General features: G+C 38.8%; 1 protein-coding gene across 3 annotated transcripts; it reads right to left on the reverse strand.

The window, feature by feature from the left end:
* Positions 1-1,333: 1,333 nt before the first annotated feature.
* On the reverse strand, positions 1,334-21,561 carry gpcpd1 (glycerophosphocholine phosphodiesterase 1). 3 transcript variants are annotated; one of them, XM_022194677.2, is made up of 21 exons: positions 21,204-21,561; positions 19,529-19,657; positions 19,345-19,429; positions 17,511-17,601; positions 17,257-17,341; positions 15,986-16,061; positions 14,709-14,750; positions 14,080-14,203; positions 12,882-13,128; positions 12,617-12,779; positions 12,352-12,481; positions 11,591-11,645; positions 11,408-11,500; positions 11,184-11,258; positions 10,089-10,128; positions 9,690-9,748; positions 9,327-9,392; positions 9,101-9,237; positions 8,707-8,842; positions 7,940-8,100; positions 1,334-3,040 (listed from the first exon to the last, which is right to left on the reverse strand). In XM_022194677.2, exons 3-21 carry the CDS (start codon positions 19,391-19,393, stop codon positions 2,842-2,844), a joined length of 2,028 nt encoding a protein of 675 aa, XP_022050369.2. In that variant the 5' UTR covers positions 19,394-19,429; positions 19,529-19,657; positions 21,204-21,561; the 3' UTR covers positions 1,334-2,841. The 3 variants fall into 3 exon arrangements, with proteins under 3 accessions (XP_022050369.2, XP_022050368.2, XP_022050370.2); XM_022194676.2 differs by lacking the exon at positions 19,529-19,657; XM_022194678.2 differs by lacking the exons at positions 15,986-16,061; positions 17,511-17,601; positions 19,345-19,429; positions 19,529-19,657; positions 21,204-21,561 and having other exon boundaries at positions 17,257-17,275.
* Between the last annotated feature and the right edge of the window lie 753 nt (positions 21,562-22,314).

A 22,314-nucleotide genomic window follows, 5' to 3' on the forward strand; every position in this document is an offset into this window, starting at 1 on the left:
TCTGCCTCAACAGTGACTAAAGCTCTGCTTATATAGAAATATTATACTTTGGCCTTTTATCCTGCAAGTTAGGAGTGTCAGAGATGAATGTAATAAGATTAAGTGTGAATTTGCTCTTCTCTTATGAAGACATGAGTCAGTGATCATGGTTTATTGCAGTAAATAACTCTGATGGACACTTAGAGAATTCAAAATTTATAAAATTTCCACGCAAATTATTTTTTCAAAAAGCACAATAAGTCTGTCAAGCCAAGTCTCCTAGGAACTGAAGATTCTTCCAAGCCAGGTTAGGGTGTAACACATAAGCACCTGTGTAATAATTAAGCAATATGTTATTCAATTAAGATTAAGCTTACAACAGCTGAGGCTGCTGCAAATGAAACTGATCAGTGATGAACCAGTTTCAAGGTCCATTTTGATACTCTGCCAGACAGTCGCCATAAGATATTTACTTCAGTCATCTCGACTACTATTGAGCGTGCTCTTACTAATTAACGAACCTTAACCTGTCTTTTATTGTAGAAATATACCAATGTTGTAGTCACGTTTTCTTGCACTGTTGTTGTTTTGATGTCCTGGTATTCTGCTTATATCCCCTGCTGTTTAAAATCCCTAAACATAAAAATGTATATATTATTTATATGTGGTTTGTTACCTGTAATTATTAGAAATGTTATTAATGGTATAATTTACTAATCCGTTATTGATCAGTTATGACCAACAATCTTAGAGGCGAGCTTTTGGAAAATACTCCAGCACAACATTTTCCTTGTCTGCAGATAGCACTATTACCGAATAGAAGCTAACAGCCTCGTTATTACTTATATTTCTAATCTAATCAGGACAGCACACTGACGCGAGGCAGCTTCTGTTTCGACTTCTTAAATGTAATATAAAAGAGCCCTTATGTAATTTTTGGCTCACCTGCTTTATATTTTGCACGTAACCACAGCCACTCTGAAATTAATATTTAATTGCATGCAGGATTGCTAAATTTATTAGTACTTTTACAGCACTCTGTAAAATAAAAACATATAGCTGATTGAATGTATAAACAAAACTGTCATCAGCTTGCAGATATAAATTCTATGTCTATCAGAATTAATCCCATATTAACTCTGGTGTTTGGCTTGCCAATAATTCAGGTATTCTGTAACTGATTTTAACTTTAATTGCCTGGTCTATTCCTAAGATTCAACAGTATCACGCTGTAGCTTTCAATTAAAATGGCAAAATCTAGACTCTTTCCAGCAATGAGACCAACTGCAGCCTTCTTGTCATTTTACAGCCTAACTTTTGCAAAACATGTATTAAGAAACAGTGAAACACAAAATAAGCAAACATAAGTTTTATTTACATTACAAGTGGCAGTTCATGGTCCACATTAAATTCATTAATTCTTCCTTTTTGTTTTATCATACAGATATACATGCATTAATCACTAGTTTGTAGGTGACAGATTGTGCAGAGACAGCTATTTACAATCAGCATCATGTAAATGGATTCAAGGGTATCTGGGGACAGAAAATAATCTGTCGCGCAGTATGGAGTATTGTGAAGGTGGTATAGAAGTACACACATCTGAGCCCAGCTCCATTGTGATGGATGATGAGTGAGGTACCAGTGATGCTGAAGCTAAAGGCCAGAAACAGAAAGATGTGATTGTATTCCAATTAAGGCTGTGGCAAGTGTGTTCGCTAACAAAACATTCTGCTTTCTTAGAGTTAAGGCTACAGTACATACAGTATGCAGAGCGCAATTTACACCAACAGCAGCAAGGAGCAATCAAGAAGTTCGGAAACTGTGTGAGAATGTGCAATAATGCTAACAGGAGCTTCTGTGAGTGTGGATCACGTTGCATTACAACATTGGGGTTTGTTTTACATATATTTTTGTTTTAAAAACACGAGTCTTTGCAATGAAAGACACAAGGAGCATGTGCATTGCTTAAATTTTTCTGTGCGTAGTTGTGCACCATGAATCATACCGAACTCCACTTTAAAAGGCGTCTGAGGACAACATTCGCCGTTAACCTGAACTGTACCACGATGTCATGTGGTTGATCCGGTTGTGCTGTAACCTCAGAGTGTGGTTAGTTTTTTTTTTGTTAAACAGTCACCATATCTTTTGATTGCACCTCTTATTAATCACCAAGTCAAAAAGTAGGAGTTTAAAGACATGAAAAATGGGAGCAACTAAAACAGTCATACAGGTTATATAAAAACCACCAAGGAGCGAGTTCTTGTTAATGGCAACCTGCACCCTCATCCAAATGCAGCTGATTGTGACTGGTAGGAAACATGGCCAAATTTGAGACCATGAAAATAACGCTTCAGGTAATGGCTTCATGCACTGAATCAAACACACCAGCAGAAACTGAGAAATAACAGCATCGCCCTGCATCATCATAATTCACCACCCGTAAAATATCACAAGCAGGACATTTTTAGCACTTACACGATGAGGAAATGAAATTTATTGGCTAAATAAATATTAACTGAAGTATTTAACTTCCTTATTTAACATGGTTTCCTGATAATAAAGATCAGACTGTTCTGGTCCCGAAACAATCTGCCGTCTGTCAGACCAAAAAATAAATAAAAAAGTCAGATTTTGGCTGAACTTCCATGTTTCAATAGAAAGCCTACATAGTAAAACTGCTGATGACACAAGACGAAATGTGGAGCGGAGATGGGTAAAGTGGTGTTTACCCCGGTGACTATTTGTGAAAGATTAAAGACACGCGAAATGTTTTGTGAGCTTAAACCCGCGTTCCCACCGTGGTCCTCTTGAGTGAGTACAAGTGTGAACAATAAGGTGTGTTGAACGGCTCAGAGGTGTTTAGGAGGAGCTGAGGCCAGAATCAGACTCCACGCTTCCAACACATGGTTTGGAGGCCGTGCAGGGCGCCATGGAGCAGGGGATGGAGTAGCAGGAACAGGTGGAGCTGTTCAGGGTCTCCTCTGTAATGACCTCCTGCAGGGAGTGTTGCGCCTCTACCTGGAAGATGTTTGGTTGCTCTCCTTGTTCTTCACAGATGCTAGAGGAAGAAGGAGATGTTTGTGGTTAGATACTGATGCATGTTGCAGGCCTATCACATTAAACTCATTCTCTCCTTTTAAATAATTTACTTGGAACAAATAAGTTAGGCAATGCAATTTCATAATGCACAAATCTTCAAAGTGATACGTTATCAGTACGGCTAAGTGGAAATAATGTCAGTACAAACTTGCAAAAAAAAAAGTAATTTATCTGATATAAGCTGCACCGAAATTTCTACTTGCAAGATGCAAAAATACGAAGACTACTCCAGTGCAGCTCTAGACTATCTAGCAAAGAAGTAATCTTCCCAAACAGTAATCCACACTTTTTTTTTTCATGCAACCATGTCAATAGAAGCAGCAATATCGGCTGCATTCATGTTGATTTTGGGAATGATTGCACTGGTCGACACTTTGGCAGTGAGAAGGAGCCATTTCTGATTGTTCTTAACCCTCTGAACCCAAAAACACAGGTGGGTTTAAAAGCAGAAAGAACATTCCAATTTTCAACTTTCTAATGGTCCTTAAACATATCGTGTGTGTGATGTGCTGTTTCATCTGGAAACCTCGCCAAAAGTAAGCTTAAAGTCGTTACAATTAATCAAAATCACTTTACTATATTTGTCGTATTTAGGAATTTGCCAAAATGAAAAGTTTGCACCAGATTGTAATAATAAAAAAAAATGGTTTGGTTGAACTCGAGCAGATAGGAGACAAGTTAAAAATGTAAATAAGAACATGTCTCCAGTATGTACAGCCACCATTTTTCCAGTATTAGTGACACCTGTAAGTATTTGGGAAAATGTTGTACATGTTTTTTTTCAACTTTTGTAAAATGAATAAACAATGCATAATAGACACATTTGAGTTTTCTCTTTCTAGCCATGCTTGTTCTGTTTCCATTGAGGAACAGCAATTTATAATACAGTGAAAAGTGAGTCCACAGTGAGGAAAATAATAACAGGGGCAAATAAAAACACCGACCTGGGTTTCAGAGGGTTAAAGCATTTTTGGATGCCATCTATGCTTTGAGCTCACTACTTGACTTTTCACCTGCCTGGCATGTTCACTTTGTGAAGCAACGCCCACGGGCTTGACACGAAACTTCACATAATGGCAACAGTGAGTTTACTTTGGGTGGACCACCTTATCAGCTACATTTGGGTGGCTCAATTTTACAACCTGCACCAAAGCAGATTAGGTCAAGAGTAAAGAAACAAAAAGCATCACGCCATCTGTCTGCGAGCATCATCAAGTTATCAACCCCATCTCTTAAAGTGAGCACACTTGTAAGAAGCCTGTAGCCAGTTTCTTGAAATGTAGGATGTCTGACCGACAGAATGGCCTCAATAAACTGACTGTGTTTCACTTATTTCACCAAACAGGCTGTTAAAGGATTCACCAAATGGAAGGCAGAGGGTCCAGTGCGATCACCCCTTTGGTAAAGAAATCAAACTGTAGTACAAGCAGATCATCCACAAGCTTGACAGGTGCAAATAATAGAAAGTATATTTGTGAAAAATAAGCTGTGACAAATGAAAGTTTTTGAGAGGTGGAGAGTTTTTGTGATATAAGGCTTGAATGCATGTACTTGTTGGACCTGTGGGTATAAACCACTGGGTGTTCATTAATCGCTTCATTGTTGAGTCTTTTTGTGAGTGTTTTCAGCAGTTGTGTTTTTACATATTGAAAAGTTTTAAAGAGTTCAGAGCAAAGCTAAGGAGGCTTCAGGTGGCTTATAATGATGCTTTCAGGATCCTGTTGAGACTTCCCAGGTGGACCAGTGCGAGCCAGATATTTGTGAATCGAAATGTTCTCACTATGCATGCTGTGATTAGGAAAGTTATGTATAATTTTATTTGTCGTTTGAATGTGTCACAAAATGAGCTTATTTTGTCTTTAATTGAGCCTATAAGGAGTAGCACAAGGTATACATCCAGTTTGTGGAAACATTGGATGAAGTGTTTGTATGTTTTTTAGTGTTGTAATGTTTTCTGTGTTTTTTATGGACCAATGGAGTCTGAAATAAAGTTTATAATAATAATAATAATAATATAAACGTAGTGAGTATGTATGGCTGTGAAGGCGCTGTTATGATATGAAACTTGCGTACATTAATTTTTAGGAAAATGAACAGCTAAAGTTACAGAAGCCAATACGTCATGCACTGAACAAGCCATTCAGTCTTGGTGCCTCTTGCTTCAAAAATATCACTGAATATTACTTCAAGCATGCTTAAACTACTAAAAAGGAAGCCTTTGATAGCATACCCGAAATGATACACAGCCATTTAGAAAATAAAGACTAAAGACTTCACTCTCATCTGTAGAAACTGGCCTCAAAAATGATAAACATGGCAGTTGACAAATCAAACAACTGTGTTTGGTACCATCCCAGTTTTTAAGATTTCAAAACAGACAAAAACCACAACTGTTACTGGACTACTAAAGCGTAGGAAATGCGATCAGTCAACCGTCTTGAATCATTGTCAAGGAACAGTATGTTGTTCCTGTAGCATTTAATGAGTGATATATATTTAGATAGTAATTGAGGGGAGGCGCGGGGCGGGGCGGGGCGGGGCGGGCAAAAACAAGCCAAGGGGTTTAGAGTGAGTACATCCACAAAACACAGCCAGGAACCAGAGAGACATTACGGGACTCTGGAGAACTTCAGTCAAAATGTGGCACCAAGCTTTCACAAATTCTGCAAGAAAGAGGCACAGTTATAACATCAACCTGGAGATGTCAGTTGTTTTTATTTCAGATTAAGTGGAATCTGCAGGGACTGCTAGGTAGTAATTAGGGGTCTATGGTTTCTGCAAAGGTCTGCAAAAGTCTGGGCCGAAATGTGAACATAAATGTAGAGCAAATGTCATTGTAAAGTGAAACACAGAAGTGAAACGGCTGAACAAACACGACCTGCTGGTCACGCAGCTTTGTTGAGACCAGAAAGACAAAATTCCTGCTCTGCCACCATCGACAGCTTTACATAACCACACTGGCTCTTGCTGTAAATGAATTTCCCACTCACAGATTACTCAACGAATAATCAAACCTTTTTGTCTGAAGCTATGACAGATGCCAAATAATTACCATGCCTGCCAGTGCTTGATTATATAACACCATAAACCCTGACAAACAGCTGAGTGTTCATGTGAAAAGGAGCTATGAATGGAGTAATCTGTTGATGAAAATGAAATGCCTGCTTAATAACTCAGGTGTGGAGTCAGCCAGGACAGAAACAAAACCGAATGGGACAAGGTCCAGGGGGTTACTTAACAGGCTTCAGCACGAAAAGCTGAATTCAGAGAATGTTTATCAAGATGTTTTATCTGTGCTTGATTAGAATGGTTCATGTCTGGACAGGAGTAGTTTGTAGCTCACAGTGTGGCCTCATCCACTGACCTATGAGTTAAAAGAGCAATGAAACATTTCACATAAGAGCATGAAGAACGAGGATATTCTGACTTAAATGTACTGCATTACTTCCAACTGCAATTTTTTTTCATTAAATGACTTAAAGATAAAGAATTATGTCTTTTTTTTTTAAAAAAAAAGCATGCATTAAATAAGTAGAACATGTGGTGACAATTGATAAGTACATGCTAATACGGCTATGACCCATAGCTAGTTCTGGTAAAAAGCTCATCAGCCAGGTGAGCTGTAAAAACACAACACGATTAACAGGTGTCACTTTGCAATATGTAATGGAAGTATGGGATACGAGTACTGAAAGTGGAGGAGCGACATAATACATATTCATACCATCTCAATCTTAATTCCTGTTAAGGTTGAAGATTTAATGAATCTCAAATCAAAGTTGTGATTTGAAGGACTGAAAAAAAGCAAACTGCAAAAAACTAGATAGATGTTTTGTAACGTGTTTGACCCAGATTTTTAACAGTGATTTCACAGATTCATGCCGTCTTGTGTGACAGTAACGTTTTTGTCATTAGCTCATGTGATAATGCTCCGTTACATGTGACACAGAACACTAAACTGAAACTAGGCTTGAAATCAAATCGCAACATCTGCCAGAGAAGTTGGAAAACTCCGATTGTGTGTTTTCCCCATATGGTTCAGCTCTAATGCGCAGTGTGCGTTTAACATTGTTTAAACTGGTCTGCGTCTCCGTGTGTAAACAGTCTGATTTTCAGCCTGTACCAAAACAACAGCACTGTGACACAACCTGTAGCTGGAAATCATCACAGTTCAGCGACACATTCGACAGCAGCGTATGTTCCTGTTAATCATTTACCTGCTGGGAGTAAGGAAAGTTTGTTTAAACAACAGCTGATGGCTGAAAGCTGTAGCAGCTCAAATTTAATAAAAGCCAAAACACAATACTGTTCAGGAAATAACTATTTTCTTGAGTGTTCTTGGTGGACAGGCAAACACTAAAGTGAATACTGGGGAAACATCCATCCATTATCTACACATAGCTTTATCTTCTGGAGGTTTGCGGGCAAATGTAAAACATGTCTGATAAAATGTTATCAGACTTTCATGTTACATAAACACCAGCCTTTAGAGAACTATGAGTCAGCAATCTAAGAAATTCACACTACAACCAATAAGTGTGTTTCTGGATATAAATAACTACCATAACTAATCTTTCCCATTTACAAAAAAATGATTGGAAAGCTTTGAAAAAAAAAAAAAAGAATTTTGTTTCTCAAAGTTAATTGCAACTGCCAGTATGTCTTTAGTGTCAGCTGATGAACATGTAGCAATGAACAATGAGAAGCAAAGTAGTAAAGACAAATCCAAAAGAAGAGGAGACCAGTAACAGCAATCCCTTCTTCCTGCTTGCACTGAGCCTAAACACCACATAGATGTTTGTGGTTCTACAAGAATTCACGTGGCAGCCACAGATACGCATGCCGAATTATAACCCACCTATCATAGATGAGCCCGTCTATTCCTTGCTGCCTCAGCTTCCTCCTGGTCTCGTGATCATTGTTGTCGTCTCCCCAGCAGAACACCACCAGACCTTTAGCCTGGGCGTCCCCGATGTAGTTCAGGTTCTTTAACAGCTCCTCGGTGTGGGCGCTGATTCCCTGGAAGAGCAGCAGATAAAGTTCAGTGAATGAAAAGAGGACAGCATGTTTAAGTTTTTACACTCCTGTGCATCACAGTTCACAGAATGGTATGCTAAATTCCCCTACAAGCTGTTGAAAGTCTTTTAGAAGAAGAAAAAAATTGGAGAAGGAAGCAACTGTAGCATTAGCAATTTCCCCTTGGGGATCAATAAAATATTTCTGGTTCTCAAGTGACTATATTGAGAATTTTTCCAAATTTGCATGAGAAATTTTATTATAAAACTGGTCGATATGCTCTCATTTGGCCAAATTCTTGTTGGCCAGACAACCTTCAGTGTTAATTTAAACAAGAAGAAAGTGCGACATAAATAGCCTTACGGGATTAATCCATTATTTTTAGCAATTAGAGGAGCAGACTACCTGTACACATGACTTTGCTGTGCTGCAAACACTTGTTTAGTTTATGATTTATTTAGGCTGATAAGGCTAGTAGATGGAATGCTAGCAGATAACACGCAGATTCTCTTTTCCTTGTGGCAAATTGATTGACTGAAGTAGGTACGATTGCAGCCGACCAAGATTTTCTTTGGTCGGCTGCAGCTCTACCATGCAAACAGTTCTCACCAGAATATTTTCACTCTGCGCAAAACTGATGGCGATCTGAGTTGTCTGGCAGCGGATGTCCATCAGCTCCGGATACCGGTCTGTTACTCCCTGAGTCAGGAAGAGGATGGGGTACTTGTTCTGCTTACGACGCACCCTGACGGACAAATAGAAGCAGATCTCATCAACTGCTGGAGAACACCAAATCCTGAAGCAGCAATAAGCAGTTCCACATTCTAAGTGATGCTTTCCAGTGTTACAAGCGGAACTACCTGAAGATAAAGAAAAAAATATTACGCGTTTTCAGTTTGGTTCAAAGGTTCTTTTTCTACTCGAAGGCACGCGTTTGTGAACGGCATGCAGTTTCTACGGCTCATTAGACCTCAAAGTGTGCACTTAATCCAATTGCACTTACATGGTGCAGACATCTGGGTCAAAGCAGGAGAACACAATCCGTCTTTTTCCACCTTTTTGCAGAACGCAGGACAGAACAATGTCGAGGAAGGTGTTCATGTTGAAGTAGCTTGACAAGTTTCCGTCCCATGATCCATCCTGTTAACACAAAGTGGTGAGAAACATCAGCTTATTTTAGAAATTAAAAGCCGCTTGTTTTTCCCTTTTCTGTTGTAGAATATACTCACCTTCATCTGGGAGATCCATTTGAGCTCAATGTTGAAGCCAACATGTTCAGGAATAGCTTGAAATATCTACAAATTATAGATAGCAATCTTACTGTCACAGAGTTAGACTCAGTGGAGGAAAAGTCAGTGATATCCTCACTGAAATTATGTTTTATTTAAGATGTGAAATGTAGGTCAACGTAGGTCTAACAGATGTGCTGCACTGGCAGTTTATAGCTACTGCTAATTGTAAACTCTTGTCCTCAGGTGGGCTTTTACATCTCCATTACAGTTAAAATATACAACTTTAATTCTCAGCAGACCACAGTATGCCATAGATCATAAAATATTCATAGCAAAGCACATCATCATAACGTTATGCACCTGTGAGAGAGAGGGAAACGGCTGATGCTCATCGATTTCATCTTCATCGTCCAGCAGATCTGAAGAATAAACAAAACAAATAACTGTTAGAGTTCATAACAAAAATGATCTGTTCTGATTATACATGAATCACCACTTTGCTTTGATGTACAATGAGCCACACAAACTAATCCTTGTTCAAAACTGAACTTGTGCTTCTCTTTTTATCTGCTCTGCAAAAAAAAACAAAACAACACACTACTTTGTGGAGCAAAGCTAAAATTTAAGCACGTTATGAAATAAAGGCACATTACCTACTAAAATCATAACATTTTACAGCTTAGCCACTTAAATCTTTCATCCAAGCTCTGAGCAGCCAGGGCCAGGCATGAAAAAAAACACACAAAAACAGAAGCATACCTTTGTGATCACTTCCTTTCATGGCAGCGGGATGAGCCAGCTGTGCAACAAAAGAAACCACACATTATGGCATTAAACACCAGGAAAAAAACATCATGGTACTCGTTTGGTTGGTGGAATGAGTTTAGTTTTGGTTGCTGGATTTGGGCTTTTTACAATTAATTCTTACAATGACTGATATTTTAAAACGCTCCGCTTACAAAGAACCAAAAGTAAGTAAATCTGGTCACATCAAGTCTGAGTTGCTACAATAACCAAATGGAGACTAGAGGCTTCTCTGTGTACAGCGGCTTAGCTAGCGGCTACTATGCCCTGCATATGACACATTTAAGGAACTTTGGTAAATTGTAGTGTCCTTTAACACACAGTTTATACATATTTTTCCTTTAGAAGATGCAAGGAGGAGATGTAAGATTTGCACATTAGTGGCAACGTAGCACAAGATGACATTAAAGCAGTGCTGTGTTTAATCAAATATTAGATTTAATCCTTAAAGCTCATGAACAACCACGATCTCAGTAATGACCAAGATAGTCTAATTGCCATTCTGGTCTCAATAGTTTTTTTTGTCATTTAACTGTATAACAATCTCGATTGCCACGTCAACAAGACACTAGTAAATGGCTAACGTTCTCTCTTAGCTGATGCAGACACAGATACCCAGGAACTATTTACTCAGTATCAGCAGCCATATGATACTATGAACACAAATCATTCAAGCCCAGATTACACCTGGTACAGTCTGGATGGTGACATTTCATCCACATTTCTTTGGATTTAAACTTGGTGCTGATGCAAAGCAATGCCATGGACAAACAAATCTTTTTCTGAAGAGAAGACCAATGCTATTTGTAGCTTTTACTGTACAGCTTGAACTGGAGGTGGGGTTTGGTGACTTGCAGGGCAGAAGTATTTCTAAAAAAATGAGGTCAAGCTGCACAGACTGCGGAAACACCTGGCCGAGATCAGGATACAATGCAGCTCCATATGTGGCCCAGCTATTCTCATCGCATTCCTGTCATTGTGCAAGTACTAATGTACATTTTTCCTCATCCGTATAAGATATTCTAGTAAACCAATTAGAACAGGGCTTACCTTCAAAAGCTGCAGCTGGTCAAATGTCAGGTCTTTCACTGGCACTTCAATAAGCTCCACATTCATGTCATTTTTCTGTCGAGTCAGAGAAAGAATTACTTGTGCAACGGTGGATCGATGTTAATTGCAGCCTGTATATTGTGACACGTTTTTCCAGTCGAACAAAAATATCAACAGAGACAGAGGAGTTTCAGGGCAAAGTACACCACAGGATTTTAATTTACCTTCTTGGTGGATATGCAGCAGGTCAGATCATGGTAAACGATAGGAACAGCGTCCTTGGAGAGGTGAACGTCAAACTCCACAAAGGCTGCACCCTATAAGTACACAGATAGAACACAAGTATTTAAATAGAGGTCATGTCAAAGGTGATATTCTCTCATGCATTAATCATCTCAGAGACTTACATGTTTAGCAGCACTTTTGAAGGAGGCTATTGTGTTCTCTCTGACTCTGTGATGCCTGTAAAATACCAACACAACACACATTTTTTTGACAGGAATTTATGTTGTGTGCATGCATTTCTAAATGTCGACTTATGGTGACATTTTGGACTCTTTTTCTGCCATGAAAACTAAAGCTTTAATGACGAATCAATTTGTTGTTAACTAATAAACAAATTAGCAACTACTTACTTAGACAATTAATCTGATTGACTTTTAAGGCGAAAACAGTCAAAATTCTTTAGTTCAGCTTCTTAAATTTAAATATTTTCTGTTTTTTTTCTTTTGTGTTGTGGACAAAACAAGACATTTAAGGGCATCATTTTGGGCTCTGGGAAACACTCATTAAGATTTTTCACCATTACCTGACATTTTTTAGACCATATAATGAATCGATCAATCGAGAAGAAAAACATTGACGGAATAATAGACAATGAAACTCCTAAATTTTCACAATCCAAGTGGAAAGAAAAAAAAGATTTACAGGACTTGGTGTAAAAGTCTAAATTAACAGCAGAATGAAAGCTTTATCTAAGCCACGATGTGTTTTAGTGTTAATTTTAACTCCTCGTGTCTAAATGTTTTGCTGAAGTTGAATATATAGTAGTAAATTTGCATCTTTTTATCAACTGATTGAGCCCCATTTTGTACAGTACATGATGACTCATTTTTTCTCTCTTTTTGTTTAACCTAAGTGCAGGTCCAGTTTTTCCTGTTTGACTCACTTGGCTGCATGTGAGCTGCCGGCTCCACGGTGACCCACACTCAGAGTGCTTCTTTTCTTCCAGTATTTGGTGAACGACGAGCTCATGTTGCACTGCAGCCCCTGGATGGGTCGAATTACCAGGTAATCCACTAAAAACAGAACAACAACGTGACACGGTTTGTACATTTACACACAAACATTAGTAACAGGTGTGTATACAGTAACTCAGATAGCTCAGCGAGTAGTGCACTTGCTTTGCAGTGTAAATACACACAATATCTTACCTCTTACTTTCCCGATGGTCTGTCTGGAGTTTCGTCCCATTATGGGAAGTGTAACTACTCCAATGTCTTTGCCACTCTCCAAAAATGAGGAAGAGAGGAGGCAGGCGGTGCCTGCATGTCCTGGGTGGGCATCACCCTGGACTTCATGCTCACTCAGATCCTCCTGTAAACAAAAACAGGATTAATACAACTCTAATTATACATAGCCAGAAAAAAAACAATCGTACAGAATCATCAGAGGTCGTTTTAACATGAGTATTAATACCTCAAAGAACTCAAAGGTGAGCTCCAGGTTGTCGGGGTCCATGGTGTGGATGCTGTAATCAGTCCACTGGGACGGCTCCAGAGCGTAGCCACATTCAGGCTGTGAGTGACGTGACTTGTAGCCGTTGGCATTGATCAGACTGATCTCCAGAGTGGGGGTCATTTTGTGGCAGGTTGATGGACTGAGCTCCTCCTCCTCCTCATCATCATCCTCCTCTTCCTCGATGCCCTCTAATGTCAGCTTGATCCTGTAAAGGCAGGAAAAATGAAGAGGTACATTAGAGTCAGCCAGATAAAGTCAAATTAAAAATTACAGATTTATAAAATAAAAGTGGATTACAAGTTGAATTCTTTCACTCTTTAAAACTATTCAGCTTTGAGTCCTGATCAGGCTCAAACTGCAGAAGTTTTAAAATTCTTACAGATTTTCAAAATCAGGTTGCATCGCTCACAAAAGAGAAAATTTGCAGATTTTCTTATCTCTAATTTCAAATATGCACAAAATCTAAAACTGGAAAGACGCTACAGAATAGCACCAAGATTATTTCAGTTATTATTAAGATTATTGTGTCAGAGAGCGCAATCAGGGAACAGAGCATCGCCTCATGTGACCCCATGGGGAAGCAGATGTAAACCAAATGGAGACTGTGGTGCAACAACTTGCTGTGTCATTAATACTTTGCAATGGGGAAAAACCAAAGCAGAAGGTTAAAGGAATCTGGATGAATAGTTGGGAAGACGTGGTCAACGTAGTGGGTCTATTATTCAGCAAGGATTGGAGGTGAGAGGTGTTTTCATACCTCCAGATAACACAGCTAAAATGGGCTGCATTGCTTATCCACTTGTGTGATAATCATAACAACCCAGCTTTTCCAGAACATGTTTATTTTTCAGCAAGCAGCTTGCATAACTGGATCTGTTGACCCTTCAAAGTGACAAATAATCTCTACCCAATGTCTGTTCAGGCCAAGATCCTAGAGCAGGTACTTCTGGGATTGCTGTGAAGGTTCAAATGAGGGTAAATCAGCCCGAAACTCCTGCAGTGAGGGCCAGACTTAAGCTACTCTTATTATAATTATGTACGCAGGACTTCAGTTACACTCAGGTAACAGTAGTGCTGCAATGATCCGTCTTGTGTCACTTTCTCGCTAGACTTTCTCCAGCTGTTCGGTGTCAAATTTGGCCTTTCGTGTCCTTACCTGAAGCGAGACTTCTTGAATTTCTTCTTCGTGATGGACACCGGAGGCATCTTAGAATAGTGCAGACGCAGGCGAATTTCTGTTTGGCATGTCAGCCACCCAGAGTCAACACAATTCACCCCATCTATAGAAACAGAGGACACAGACAGAAAAAAAACATGCGATGAGCCTGTACATCCACTCTGTTATTCATGAATGCTGACTGCAGAACTGGTCTCAGCTACAAAAGCAGGGCGGCGGCTACCCTTTGTTTGGGTATAATGAACAACCTCAAAACCTGTGTTCTTCAAAAGAAAGGAAGTGTTCAGAGACTTCCTGTAATTTACTTGTACAGTGGTTTTGCCTCACAGGGCCTTTATATAAGTGAGGTAAAAAGTCTGTTATTATCTTGAATGTTCGACAGGTTATTTGGTCTATAAATTGTCAGAAAATGGTGAAAAATGTTTATCAGTGCTTCCTAAAATGTGTTTTGTCCACAAACCAAATATATTCACTGTACAGTTACAGAGCAAACTAGAAAATATTCCAAAAATCTAAGTAACTTAATAACAGACAATTTATCGTTGCAGCTCTAGAAAGTAGTCTAAAGACATTTTGTCGTGGCTTTGTGTGTTTTTTATTGAACTTACTGTGAACGCCAAATTGTCCATCATCAATATTCTGGTGTGGTGCTGCAATAAAGACAAAAAGCATTAAAAGTAGCATGGAAGGATGCTCACAAAACATCTGTAACCAGAACGCTTAGTATGACATTACGGTTAACTTAGCAGGTCGTTTATGAAACGATTAAGAACTTAAAGCATTTAACATAAATGTAAGCATCTTATATTTAAAGCAAATTCTTATTTTAGTAGGAAAACCATGTTAGTAGGATTCACTAAAACAAACAAAAAAAAAAAAGGGGTAGGATAATATGAGGTGGTTAAAATAAATAAATAAAGAGGACACCAAGCAGCGGCAACTATTCCCCCATCCATCTCGCACTGAGTGAGCTTTGTTTGTCAACACAATGGCATGTTCACCAGAGAGATCTACAATGACAGGCCATGACGTGTGCTGCACTGCAGTGTTTCCTCTGTGGCTATTGATTATTTGAACATGTGCTCTCCACTAATCTGTTTTTTTAAAAGCATACACACAGTGCCAAATAAGCAAGAAGCTCCAGAGGCTACCAGTAAATTACAGCGTTCTGGGAGGAAACAATGCAGTCCTGGAAACATTAGTTCACTTATAAACCCAAAATAGGGCTGCATCGTATCGAGAGGGGGAAACTGACATTTAGATATATTGTTTTTCTGTAATGTATGTATATACTGTGATATGAAAAGGTACAGAAATGTTCAGATGACTTCTGGTATGATTGGGATTTTGCAAAGGAGTTCATCTCCATTGAAAATAAAACATTTAGATCATATCTGAAAAGCATCTAAAATAGCATTTTGCATTGTTTAGCATTCAGATCTGGTTTTGCATGCATCAGACAGAGCTTCATAGGGTTGATTTATATGGTCAGAAGCGCTTCTCTTTGCAACCACATCTTCAGTGCCTCTGTTTTATTTTGCCCACCACATGTGGAGCCTGCATGTCTGTGTGTGTAAATAAAGTAAGAAAAAAAAAAAAGCACTCCAAGAAACCTTAAATTGGAGTAAATGATCTTCTATCAGACTTCTTTCTTTTTGTATCACACAAGCAATCATTGCAGTGCAAATGCTGAAACAATATATTGTGGAGCCCCAACCCAAAAACAGAAACTTTTTTTAAAAGCGGGATAAGCTAGAACGACCTCTACATTCCTGTCAGTGGACAGCTGTTTTACTTGTCGGACAGCAGGAGATGGGAGGTCTATGGGGGGTTTGAGTATTACACACTTCACCAAACCGTGCACCTTTATTTTGTTGTTCTATACCTGTGGGGCTCATCGTGCGAGGCTGATGATGGGTCTCCCACATATTGACTATCACTTGACAGGGGCCACCTGCACTCTGCAATTCCAATGTTGGGTACAATGTTAGGGTTTTCAGATCACATACAGTGAACTACTTCTTCTCAGTGTGGTCTCAAAGCCTGTCTCTGGACCAGAGTGTGAAAAAGGAATGAGATCTGGTATAGTCACCAATCCCCCAGCTAGGGCAGTCAGCCACCATGGGTTGAAATCTGAAAAGTGGATTTGTTAGTGAGGGGAAAAAAAAGAACTTGGAAACATTTTGTAGTTACATATTAAGCTGCTTGTTTTACATGTGTGCGATACTAATGTAATTAACCATAGCAACAATGTGTATACACCAGCTTATTTTAGATATTTACTTTGAAATCACATCATAGCAGCCAGCTTCAGTCAAGTCTGCAACTTTGAAAGATGTCAGTGAGTTCAAACCCTGCTTATAATGCTGCTGCAGTTCCTAGTAACTTCCTAGTATGGTTCAGAAAATGCACAAATCATCATAAAAGTCACACTTTGCATAGATTTTTAGGTCAAACCACACAATAAGGCGTCTCACAGCAACAGTACAAAGACGTTAGGAAACCAAGTCAAAACATGTCGTTACACACAAAGCAAGCTCCACCCTTGGAATAAAAAAGGAAATCAACAACACGTCCAAACTCAGGCTGCACAAAGTCACCAGAAACATTTGCACTCTGGCACCTACTACTTGATTTTAGGAAAATATCTCCCACGTTTTTTTTCCCCTCTCTTTTTCAAGGAAATCTGATTCCTGGTATGAATGTTAGTGTGTATGTTTGCATACAGACAGGAGGATCAGCAGAGGCCCAGTAAAGCCTCACGTGCCAGATAAGAACCAGCCAGCTGAGCAGTTTTCCTGGACTTAAATATATCCCACAGCACCGACCTCAAGCTGTTTCTGAAGGCATAAATACAGATGCAGTGACGGTAATCCACAGACTTGGTGAATGATCCAAGCTTAGACAGTGACACATAATCAGAGGCAGTTATAGCTCAAGTTCATGGTAACTTTGAGATTCAAAACAGTCTAGCAAAACTTGTTTATCCTCGTTCTACTGATGAGCTGCAAAATGAGATGAATCAGTCCATCAGATCACATAGCAGACAAATTAAAAAGGATTATTGATCTTTTTAACAACTAGTAACTAGATTTTTGACATTTACAAGCAAATTATTCGATATTTTGGCTCCACTGCTTTAATGAAGAGACTCACCTTAGACTCCAGAAAGAAGCCTTTGAAGTAGCGATACTTGGCAACAACACCTTTAGGTACGGTGACTGTTGCAGTCCAGGTACATCTGTCGGTAAAACAAAATATAGATTTTTTTTATTTTTTTTTTTTTTAAAAGGCAAAATCGTTTAAAATAAACCTACAATTAGAGTGATTATTAACAATTTGAGCAGTTTGAGAGTTACACATGCGGACATTATTTAACCTGGATAGAAGTGAGCTGCATGTTTACCCACCCATCATCACCAACTGGCTGTAAAGTCACAGCTTTCTGATGGCTCCAGTTTCCCAGTTCTTCACAGCTACCAACAACAGCAATCACCTCACCTACAAATAGTCAGAGGAGCATTTTAGCATGAAATCTCAGGGCTAACTTAAAAGTAGAGCTGCAACAATTGACGGCTGCTTTTGCAACGATTAAGCTGTTTTGGGGAAAAAAAAGGGCCAAAAGTCTGCAATTCCAGCTTTGTAAATTTGAATATTTCCAAGTTTTTCAGCTCGTTTGTGACAGTAAACTGATTATTTTTTGGTTGTGGGTGAAACAACACACCCCTTTTTACCCTCATCTGACAACTAATTGAGTTTTTGAGAAAATAACACACGAATCCACAATCAGAAAACAAACTGTTAGATGCAGCTCTAATTAAAAACACAAATGCAGCATTGCTTACTTGGATAACATATAACTCAGAACATTGATGGCTGTTTTGAACTCATCTTTTTTTTTTTTAAATTTGGTTGTTTTTAATCTAGTTAAACTGATTTTCACGCCACCTCCTCAATTTCTCCAGTACCTTAACTAAACTAAAAGGTATCATCTATGATAGTTCTGATGGAAAGTGTTAGATTTGAGGTAGTGTGTTCATGTTTTTACAAAAACATAAAACATTTTCAGAAGTGGAGCCACGGCAAAAATGCAAGAGGAATCAACTTCAAATATTAACATACACCAATACCATTTAAAAAAAATAATTATTGACATAACAAGAAATATCCATTTATTTCTACAATTAATATATTAATATGTGTAAGTGAATTTTAATCACTCCAAACTACAGCAGAAAATGTATGAGCCTTGAACTTACAAAATCCAAACAGACTTTTGAATTAACTCCCGTAGATCGAACTGCGAAAGCCAAGTGAGTGAAAGTTTATCGAGCCTACTTCACATTTCAAAAGACTACTCATCCTTCAAACCCAAATGTTTCTCAGAACCAGGGACTTTGGGGAGAAAAGTGGGACCTTTCTTTGAAACACTTGTACTTCTGCCACAACCAAATGAAGTACTTCAATCACATCTCTTCAATGAAACATGAGAACACAACAGGTGATGTCTACCTCTGTGTTTCAATGGTCACAGATTACAATGATACCATATACAATATCAGAGACTGTTCAGGTGAAGAGTTTATGCTGAATTTAGTGACTGAGTGAGACAGACTGCAATGAAATCTGAGCAGAAAATCTTCCATTTTTGTTTTGGCACAATTCAATCTGGCTTAAAGTGGACAGGCTGATAAAACTAGTCCCACAATGCACCACACTGTTGATTTTTTTTAATTCTTACTGACAGGGCAGGTTTTCACAAAGCCAGTCTTGGTGTGGCAGGTAAACCGGCATTGTACCTACCTACCTTGGCAGTACTTTATAAAGTTTCCCATTTACACATAGCTGCCCTGCTCGGTGCCCGTCTTAGGGTTCAGTGGCTCCATTACACAAGCAAAACAATGCTAAAGTGAAGGGACGAGGAGCAGCAGGTGGGCTAATGTTAAACTTGGACTTGTTTTGTCACTGCTGCTCCAGAAGTGTCTCCTGTGATCAACGGGTTTGACAATGCCAAAGAGTTCAGCTGTAAGCAGCTGTGGTTCCATTTCTGAGGAGGTTCAGGCTCTCAAAAGTGTACAATGACACCACGTTAGTAGAAAGAATATTTTACTCCAGAAATACCTTGGATCGCCTATTAAACAGGCAAATATTAATCTGACTGTTACTTGTAAATATAGGTTAGATATCATGTAGCAGCAAGTCTCGAGGCATTATTATTTAGTCTGCAAACAGGTTTAAATTTACCTGGAGATGTCTCTCCTCTGACCGCCAAAGTCACCTGAGTGGTCTCCATAGTTGACACGCGCACAACGATTGGCAGCAGAACAAGCTGGAAGACATCAGCAGGGGTTAGATAAATAGTCCGACTTCAAGCACTGACCACTGCTAAAATAATTTAAGCTATGTAAATGCAGAAAACATAACCAGCCTCTGAATTACTCCTTGGTCAGTCTCATTGCCATCGATTCATAACTGCTAGTAGCCGACGTTTTCTGTCCTCTGTGTATCAGTGAAGCAGCAGATCTGCTTTGCCCCGCTTGGCTCTCGTGCATTTTGTCTGAACATGTTCGAGAGAGAGAGAGCACAGTGACTAAAGGGCTTGTCATTGTTGGTATCTGGTGGTGGCCAGTTAACCGATTCACTCAGGCAGGAATGGGAGGCTTCGGATATTAGAGGCTAGAAGCTCTCATTAGGTGGAATTTGGATAGAATTTTTCATGCGTTTCATCAGCAGTGTGGGTCTGATTACGACTTCTTGTTTATTTTTGCTATATTGAGTTGAGGGTGACGTTTTCCTCCTCACCAACACCTGCATCTCTTGGCCTGGACTGTTTTAAGAATCACCTAGTTTCCAGAGTATAAATAACCTATAGGACAAACCAATCTCATTCCAGCTGGTATCTAGAACTGGTAGCTCTGCTCAAACTTGGTGCTTCGCAAGCATATTTTCACAAGGCATATCTTTACATACGACCCTAACTGTATACATCAATTCTAAATAAAGACTGATCCTAAGACTAAAGCCTCCAACACAGGCAGCAGATTTGTTTTGATTGTTATTGGGTATTTATTTGGGTTTTGGAGTTTTATGAGTAAACTTATAATCCTCACTTGCACCTGCACCTCTTTTCTCGAACTACTGAAAGGCTTGATCACCCAAATTACTATGTTTATAGCTCTGAAAATCATCATAATTTGAACAAATTCCAACTCTAATCCCTCCAACATACGCAGCAGATGTGCTTTGATTATTATTATTTATTTATTTGAGGTATTACGTTACATTAAGGAGTTTTATCGGCACCAGCATGTCGTTTCCTGGACCATTTCAAGGGTCAGTCAACCAAACCAATATTAAATAAAATACATGAAAACAAGTATTTCCCTGACACTCCTTTACATATGATTGTACATCTGCAAGTTATTATAAATTCCAAGACAAATACCGCCAAGCACAAACAGCAGATTCTCTTTGATTATTATTGGGTAGTTAATTTGAAGGTATTGACTTTTAAGGGAGAACTTTGTATCCTCACGAGCATCTGTATCTCTTCTCCTAGACGAGTTTTGTAAATCAGTATTTAAACTAATTCCACAATGAATGCCTCTAAAATATGAAGTAGATTTATAGCAATCCCTAATTATTTATTTGGAGTATTGCGTTATGGGATTTTATCAGAGAACTTTTTTTTTTAAATTCTCAACAGCACCTGTGTTTCTCCTCCTGTAGTATTTAAAGGATTGGTCGTCCAAATTAGTATTAAATTAAATGTATGAAAACACGTGTTTCCATGACACATCTCTACAGATGGTTACAGCTTTACTAATCATCAGAAATCAAACTAATTACAAGGCATGTGGGTATATAACCGACCACAATTAGCTACTTGTACCAATTGCAATATTATGAGTCTGAGAGCACAGTTTAGCAGATTTTATCCAGTGTTTACCCCTAGTATGAACACTGGATGCTAAATTATTATTAAAATAGCGTCACTGGAGTAGCAGCGTCAGTGACAGTTAGCTTCTGATTGGATGTAAATGGCAGCAGCTAAAGCTAAGAGACACCTTCAAAACAAGAGAAGGAGAAAATACAGTAGCTACCTTCGTAAGTTTGGCAGCTCTGTGTCGGCTCTTGGCACCACCGATGAGAGATAAGTCAGAGGAAAGCCAGCTTGTGGATCACGCTGAGAAGCATCTGTCTGGGGAAAAGCAAATCTGAGGAGCCGCTCCAGCAACAGCCATATCAGCTCAGGCTATCCGGCAGCGAATCGATTATAAACCCACCGGAAATCATCACGAGTGTAATTATAACACCTGTAACGTGATCATTTAAAAAGATAACGAAAAAAACTCTCGTTAAGAGGTTAACCCATCAAAACGCGAGAGCTAAACTTCAACAAAGATTCCCCAATGTAGCAGAATTAGCAAACATCCTTCCTGCGCATGTGTCAAATGACCAAAGCAGAAACACATTTTCCGGGATAGACTGTCAAAGTAAAATAAACAGAGACCAGGGAAATTGACCATATAAACCAGGGGTGTCAAGATCCGTTCCTGGAGGGCCACTATCCTGCATGTTTTAGATGTTTCCCTCTTCCAACACAGCTGATTCAAATGATCAGGCTCGTTATCAGGCTTCTGCTGAGCTTAATGATAAGTTGATCATTTGAATCAGGTGTGTTGGAAGAGGGAAACATCTAAAACATGCAGGATAGTGGCCCTCCAGGAACGGATCTTGACACCCCTGATATAAACGTTACATATTCTGATTTTTTACGCAGGATGCAAAAATATGATTGTCCTTGTATTTTCAACTCCCCAAATGACTTTGAAATACACAAAAGCTCCCATTCCTTCACAATGAAGGCATTTGTGGCTCTAAACTTGTTTCTTACATGAAAAAAGCTCTCTTGAATCTAATACAAGATTGATACTGGTGTTTTGATAAATTTACAATACATTTACAATGGTGCACAATCATAATTAACCTCTAACATATCCACTTTTCATTTATGTAAGCACTAATGTAAATGATATTAGGTTTTAATTGAGAATTAAGCATTGAGTTTTGCCTTTTTAATCCCTGTTAAACATGTTTCCATATCCTAGGAAACTTAAATGATTTTTATTTTATGAGTTTTGAGATTTGATCTCTTAATTGCTAATTATTATTGTTGTTATCATTAAATTGGTGGTCTAGGTTCCTTTACTC

This window comes from Acanthochromis polyacanthus, chromosome 16, assembly GCF_021347895.1.
Source record: "Acanthochromis polyacanthus isolate Apoly-LR-REF ecotype Palm Island chromosome 16, KAUST_Apoly_ChrSc, whole genome shotgun sequence".
Lineage (NCBI taxonomy): Eukaryota > Metazoa > Chordata > Actinopteri > Pomacentridae > Acanthochromis > Acanthochromis polyacanthus.